This window comes from Triticum aestivum, chromosome 1D (assembly GCF_018294505.1).
Source record: "Triticum aestivum cultivar Chinese Spring chromosome 1D, IWGSC CS RefSeq v2.1, whole genome shotgun sequence".
NCBI lineage: Eukaryota > Viridiplantae > Streptophyta > Magnoliopsida > Poales > Poaceae > Triticum > Triticum aestivum.
In genome coordinates, this window is record NC_057796.1 from 146,109,607 (window position 1) to 146,117,483 (window position 7,877).

Consider the following 7,877-nt stretch of genomic DNA (forward strand, 5'->3'; position numbering starts at 1 on the left):
TTGAAGATGATGGCCACGTGCTGGAGGTGCTCCGCCCATGATGAGCTGTAGATAAGAATATCATCAAAGAGAACGAGCACAAACCGGCGCAAGTAGGGGCGGAGGACATCGTTCATCATAGCCTGAAATGTCGCCGGGGCATTGGAGAGGCCAAAAGGCATCACCAAAAACTCAAAGTGGCCATGGTGAGTGCGAAAGGCCATCTTCTTGACATCATCCGGATGCATTCGCACCTGGTGATATCCCGAACGGAGGTCGAGCTTGGTGAAGAAACGCGCCCCGTGTAGCTCGTCCAAGAGCTCATCGACGACCGGAATGGGAAATTTGTCCTCGAGCGACTTGGCGTTAAGAGCACGATAGTCGATGCAGAAGCGCAACATGTCGTCCGCCTTGTGAACAAGGAGAACTGGTGCCGAAAATGGCGAGGTCGAGATCCGGATGATGCGCAGGGCCAGCATGACCGTGCACTGCCGCTCCAGCTCGTCCTTCTACGGCTGGGGGTAGCGGTATGGACGGACCGCCATGGGAGCTGTGCCAGGGAGCAAGTGAATGGGGTGGTCGTAGACTCGGGCTGGCGGAAGGCCATGGGGCTCGTCAAAGAGGTCGTTGTGCTGCTGCAAGGGACGAGGCAATAGGGGCTGCTCGGGCTCGGCGGCGACGCCATCAGCTGTGGATGGGGCGCCGCTGATGAAGGGCCACCCACGCCCTCCCACCGGGCGCGGCGTCCGAGGCGCCAGAAGACCATCATCATAGCGTCAAAGTCCCAGAGGATGGGACCCAGGGTCCGCAAAAAGTCGACGCCGAGGATGAAGTCAAAGTAGCCCAAGTCAATGCTGACGCATGTGATGGCGAAGTGCTCGTCGCCGACAATGATGGGAACATGTCGCGCAATCCCCTGACAGTGGAGGTGATCACCGTTAGCCACGGTAACCCTGAGTTGCTCCCCGCCTGGAGCGCCAAGCGACGCATGGTCGACGCTGGCAGGAAGTTATGGGTGGAGCCCATATCCAGCAGTGCCAGGAGGCGCTCGCCGTCGATCATCACCGGCAATAGCATAGTCTTCTCCGCTCATATACCTGCTAGGGCATGGAGGGAGACCACGAGGGCGGTCGCCGGAGCGGGTGCCAGCGCTACCTCCACGGCGACTAGGACGGGCAGATCGCCGAGCCCGTCGGTGGCGGTGTCCTCCTCGATGTAATCCGCAGCCTTGAAGTAAAAGAGCTGCGGACAGGCATGGCCTGGCACATAGGTCTCGCCGCAGTTGTAGCACAGGCCCTGGCGACGGCGCTTGAGCTGCTCGGCTAGGGTGAGCCGACGGAAAGGGCGTGGCGCCGCCGGGGGGTTGGGAGCCGCGGCGGCCTGGGCAGGATGCCCCGGCGTTGGTGGTGTCTGTGGCGGCCGGCCGGACGGGCAGGCGCCTCGGGATGGTGACACCTACTGGATGGCCATCGCGCGGCGCTCGAAGGCACGGGCATAGTACATGGCCGCCTGGAGGTCTTGTGGGCCCCGCATCTCCATGTTCACGCGGATATGATCCGGCAGATCGCCAACGAAGAGCTCGGCCTGCTGGCGAGCCGTTACGCCGGGGCATGGCACGCCAGGGCCTGGAAGCGGTCGGTGAAGTCCTGCACCGTAGAGGTGAAGGGTAGGCGCCCAAGCTCCGCCAGCCGACTCCCACATATCGGCGGCCCGAAGCGCAAGAGGCAAAGCTCGTGGAAGCGCTCCCACGGGGGCATGCTGCCCTCGTCCTGCTCGAGGGCGTAATACCACGTCTGGGCGACGCCTCGTAGATGATAAGAAGTGATCCAGGTGCGGTCGGACGCGAGCGTGTGTTGCCCTCTAAAAAATTAGTCGCACTGATTGAGCCAGTTCAGGGGGTCCACGGTGCCGTCGTAGGTGGCGAACTCAAGCTTGGAGAAGCGTGGCGGCGCCTGGCCGTGGATGACGGAGGGGTACACCTCATCGGTGCGGAGCAGCGAGGACGGCGGCGCTGCGTAGCTGGGCATCAGGGCCCCTAGAACAGGGGCCCATCGACGCCGGTGTAGGGGTCGGCGGAGCCCGAGGGCCCCCTGGAACAGGGGCCCATCGACGCCGGCGTAGGGGTCGGCGGAGCCCGAGGGCCCGCCAAAAGGGATGGTCGGGGCCGGCGCCGGCGAAGACAGAACGTGCGGCTGGCCAGAGCCATTGTGTAGACCGGTGCGGAGGACCCGGCCAGCCATGCCGTCAGCGGAGACGGCGATGGGGGAAACCGAACCTGGTGGATGGGTACCCCAGCCGCCGTCGTCGGAAGGGTCAGCCCCGAGGTTGCCGGTGGTGGTGGCGGCAGCTGCAGCTGCTGCGACAGCGGTAGGCTGGGGACGACGGAGGGCGCCGGGGGTGGCGGCTGCCACGTGAGCTGGGGCGGCCCGGTGATCGCGGCGACGGGAGCGGCCGGCTGCGGCCCATAGAGCCCGACGAGGAAGAGGTGGATGCCCTGGACCGCCTGAGTGAGGTCGCGGAGCGCCGCCGACATCTCCTCCAGGGTGAGGACGGCGGGGACGTCTCGGCGGCGGAGGAGATCGGCCCGGTCAGGGACGGCGTACCGGCCGCGGTAGTCATCGGCGATTGGCAGCGGGAGGGAGGCGGTCGGCGAGGGCGCGGACATGATCGAGCCTGAGACACCTGATACCAGATTGATAGGAACCAGGTCTCTACCAGGACGACTTCTCAGATTATAGGGGTGGAAGGAGGGTTGGCGCGGCGGGAGGCGCGGCCGACGGCGCTGGGGCACCGTGATCGCGGGAGAGAGGGAGGGCGCAGGTGCAGCTAGGGTTAGGTTTCCCGGCTCCTTAAGAAAGCCGAGCAAATATGATTGCTTCTGCTTAACTTCAAAACAAGTCTTTACATGAGTTTATATAATCCTCGTAATACGATAATTAGGCTGAGCGCCTAAAACGATAAGATAACTTGGACCAGGCCCCTAACTGCTGCGCCATTGGGCCTCCTCCGGCTATACTGTAGGCCGGTCATAACATTCTCTCCAATTGCTTGTTTATTCTTGACCATTCTAGTAATCTGTAGTGGGAGTGGTTTGCATTAGTTGGGTTCAATCTTGCAAGTAATCTACTGCAGCGATATTTAGCGGAAAAGGTTTGTACTCCCTCCATTCCATAATATAGTATGCCCATATTTTTCGAGATTCAACTTTAACCTTAAATTAGACCAATAATATATAAATCATTTTACTGAAAATTATACTTTTGAAAACTTCTTTCGAATAAGAATTCAAAGGTATATGTAATGCTCCCGCCGCATTCGCCCATGTTGGTTAAATTTATGGTTAAAGTTAAATCTCAAAAAGCGTGGACGCACTACATTATGAAATGAAGGGAGTATTGAAGTGTTGCCACAAAAGGTAAATGTTTATTAGTTGATTCATTCGTATCCCATAAATAATAGTATAACATCTTGCTTAAAGCAACTACTAGTGTTTACACTCAAAGTCCAGATTGTGCATACGGATCAAGATCTATGGACGGGCTACATAGCTACTTGATGCAAAGGTATCTTGGTCAATAGTATTTGGACGTACTACCTATATATGATCAACACATTCATATGTTAGGCATGCGCATGAAAATTTTTTTGTGCACTTTTTCACATGATTATTTCACTTACCACACTTTTATGTATTGGAGAGTTACCCTTGGTGAAACTATGTATCTCCATCTAGTTTTTAGCATCAGAATCACGTTCCGACAACTTATACATGCACTTTTATTCTCAGATTTATTTCATACCGAAAATATATAATATTATCCGGCACATTATCCTTTAACTGCCTTGTGGAACTAGCAAGACTAGGAAGGTTGACACCTTTGTTTGAACTCTTGGGAACACAAGCAAATTGTTATTTGTGTGTTAGAAGTTATCCCTATTTGCATAGTACCCTTACCTCCACAGATTGATAGCATAGTTTCTTACTAGCTGTCAGGCTATATAACTAGGAATTAGGACTCATGCGGATAACAGAAGTTCAAATAACACGCACGCATGGACGTTTTGTTACTAGAATTAAGAGCTGTGTAATTATAATTAAGAGTAATTATGATTAATTAAAACATTAGGATGATAATGCCCTTGGGCTGAATATGACTTAATTCTTTTAGGACATTTATGACCGACTTAAACATGGTTCATATCATTTCAACCGTTGGATCACCCATATAATACAAATCCTAATCAGTAGCTCTTCTAAATTTTCGATCAAGGACGGTCATGTGTGGCACGCCCATTCACAAGTAACTCTGAAGGTTTTTTTGTTCCAAAGATATTACTCCCTTCGACCTAAATTAATTGGCGCAACCTTTATACAATGTATACAGAGGATAATGTATAGAGGCTACGTCAATTAATTCGGATCAGATGAAGTGTTTTTTTTACATCTAGCAGTTTTTGTACGTTCTTAGGCTACTCTTAGTGGGGAGTATCATATGCTAGTAACATGCGTATGATACTAGTGTATGATACAACCTCCATAGTGCATAGTATCATAAAGAGCGTTGCTACACGTACGACAGTATTTGTATGATTTCTGTACAAAGTAGCAGGGCCACTGTTGATCAACGCTGGCTCAAGGTGGGTTCACGGTGGATTGCACTATCGTACCAAATCGGACGAGCTTTCATCGTATGTAAGGCAATTCCGTATCATAAACTAGTATCATAGATAATCATATTTATTGTCATACATGACACAAAGTAGCATAACATTTAACATGATACGGTATCTACCTATGTTACTCTAACATTCTCTCTCTTCTTTAATTATGTGCCACATAAGCATGTTTGCTAGACCCAAGTGCATGTTACCACTTATGTTACCCCACAATGGCCAGCCTTAGCAAGGTACCCAGCTGTACACAACTGTGATTCTCGATATAAGAAAAGGTAGCACCAGTCTTTGGAAAGACATGGTCATGTCCTCGAGCTCCGAGCTGATCCATGACCATGCTTTAGGCAAAGCTAGAAAATCAAGAATACAAGCAAGCAAGTAGGAAAAGGAAAAGAGAACGGACGAATTCCTCACTTGCTCCCTAAGCAATTTAAGCTTTAGCTTTTGCTAAACACGGGAGCACGAAACCGGCGCTACGTGTCTTGTCTTTTGACCAAGATCCATGACAGTACGTCAATCGTGTATACACCTTGTGTGCTGATTGAGTTTGCACAAGTTTATAACTGGTTGCATTGGGTAGATACCTTGTGTACGTATCGTGTTCCTGTGGCCAGTTTGCGATCATTGCCAATAACAGCTGTACCGGTAAAAGGATTGGGAAGACAGAAAGGCCAGTATTGCATCTCCTTCCTCTCTCGGACCAATTCGGAATGTTTGGAATTTTACTTGTCGGTGGATTTTTCTGTCAAATTTAAATTTGTAATTTGCCTAACTGGAAGGATTTTAATAGGATTCTAGTACGATTTGAGAATGAGACAGGATTTTCTGCACCCGGGTGCCCCTACACCCTCTACGAACAGTATATTCAAAATAAATTCAAAAAAATCAAAAAAAATGAAACTTTGGGACATCGTACATGATGAAACTTTTGATGATCTCGCAAAATTTTAGCTAAAAATAACGTTCGAAGAGCATTCAAATAAAAAAGCAAAATCATTGCTCAAAGTTTATGTAATTTTTTTAACACTGATTTTTTTGTGAGGGCTCCACGAAGGTTATTTGTCGCTGAAACTTTGCAGGAACATCAAACCTTTGATAATATTTGATCCCTGAAAGTTTCAGATTTTTTTGACAATTTTCATTTTTCTATGAATTTACTGTTCATGAGGGTGTAGGGGCACCCAGGAGCTGTTAGACATTTCTCTTTGGGAATGAGATTTATCATTCAATAGTTTGGACTAGACACATGCATTTACCTTCAATATTTCTTCAATATTTTTTAGTCAATTTACCATCTAATGAGACTCCGAAAGCTCGAAAGGGAAAACATGTATCATGACAAAATAAGTGCATCGACAAACATGTCAATTTGTTTGTATCCAGTAGAAAATAGTACTCTCTCCATTTATATTATTATAAGATGTTTTGAATATATCAATGTGGACTACATACGGACTGAAATGAGTGAACAAATACACTAAAACGTACTCCTATCTACTTGCATAAAAAGGTAAGAATATCTTATAATAATGAACAAAGAATACATCACAACGATGATGGATATTTCGTACTAAAAACAACAACAAAAGTTAACATGAAATTTGTTCTTATGCATATTCAAAAGTTTCTATGAAGAAGTGTTTATGTGGGTCCCTTGAAGTTGAAGCTTTTCTTTCGCCTATAAACCTCCTCTCCTCCCGCTGCCTGCTCACTCCATCAGCCCCTAGATAAGCTCATCCCTTAAGCTAATCACTCTCACACTCTTCTTCCATAATCTGTCAGGTGTGTCTTTTTATTTCCATTGTATCGTCGCATCCACACCCTTTGTAGGATAAGTTGATGGATCTCGCGACGACGCCCGCGCGGCGGCCCATGGAGCCTGCGCTGGCGCGGCGGCTGTGGCACGTTGTGCTCGCCGTGTGCCACATGCTGCGCCGCGGACTCTGCCGCAAGCGGCTCATGATGGACCTGCACCTCCTCCTCGGCCGCGGCAAGCTCGCCGGTCGCGCGCTTCGCGGCCTCCTAGCCCAACCCGCCACGGCCCATGGCCATGGCCACCGCATCTCCTCCTCCTCCACTTCCGCCATGGCGTCGTTCTACGGGCACCACGCGCGGGCGGTGGAGTTCAGCTGCACCACCACGCCGTCGTACCCGCAGTACTACGGGCTCTTCCCCTTTAAGAGCCGCGGCGGGCGTAGCGGAGGCGGTCGGGGCACCGCCCGCGACGACTACGGAGGCCTGGATGCCGCTGCGGTGGCGCGGGCGTTCGAGATGATGAGCGCCGACGTGGAGTCCGGAAGAGCCACGCCGGCGGTGGCAGGGATGGCGACGGCGACGCCATCACCGATGGTGGCATGGATCCTGGGACGCAGCCCTGCTGGTGTCCGGCGGCTGCGCGTCACCGACTCGCCGTTCCCGGTCGTGCCGGAGGACGGCAACAGCGGCAGCAACGAGCGCGTGGACGCCGAGGCCGACGACTTCATCAAGAGGTTTTACGAGCAGCTACGGATGCAGCACTCGATCGCCATCCCGGAGTGCTAGATAGCTGCGGGTCGTAGGTGTAACTTGATCCTCCCGGATGCTCGTCGGCGGCGTTGTGACCGGCTAGCACATCCGCGCCGTGTGTTACGCCTTACGGGTGCGTGTTGCCTGGATCGTGTGGTACTGGACTACTGGACTACTGCCTGCACCTGCATGCGTGCATCGACGTCGACGGCCGGTGGAGATGCCGTGCCGAGGCATGTCGAACGAACTCTATTCCTGCTTTAGCATAGAAGATTGGGAGTGTTTCATGTCTACTACTACTATTTCACGGAGTAATCATTGCCCTTTAAACTTTTTTTAACACAGTACAATCATAAATACTCATATATACACATGCATTCACCCATATAAACACACCACATATACCTTACCTTTATGAATACCTTCGAACTGAGACAACATCACATCTTTTTTTTCTGAAAGATCCTGTATTCACTGGCATTTCATCGATTTGGCAGAAGAGTAACCACAAAGACGAAGAGTGGTGATCAAGTGATAATGTGATCAAAGGAACAAGAAAAAAGAAAAAGACAAAGAAAAAGATAAGGAAGCTCTCTTTCACAAACTCGCGCGATTTCTCACGTCAAATCCCCAAAAGGGGTAGCTTTGCATTTTGCACCGGCTATCTGCCATTGCTTCATGTCTCTTCTGTTTGCGTCAAGCACGTCCTTCACACTTGG

At 50.8% G+C, this 7,877-nt stretch overlaps 1 protein-coding gene across 1 annotated transcript; it reads left to right on the plus strand.

The window, feature by feature from the left end:
* Window positions 1-6,378: 6,378 nt before the first annotated feature.
* On the plus strand, window positions 6,379-7,525 carry LOC123166905 (uncharacterized). The gene has a single exon (XM_044584725.1). It carries the CDS (start codon window positions 6,493-6,495, stop codon window positions 7,192-7,194), a length of 702 nt encoding a protein of 233 aa, XP_044440660.1. The 5' UTR covers window positions 6,379-6,492; the 3' UTR covers window positions 7,195-7,525.
* Window positions 7,526-7,877: the final 352 nt, after the last annotated feature.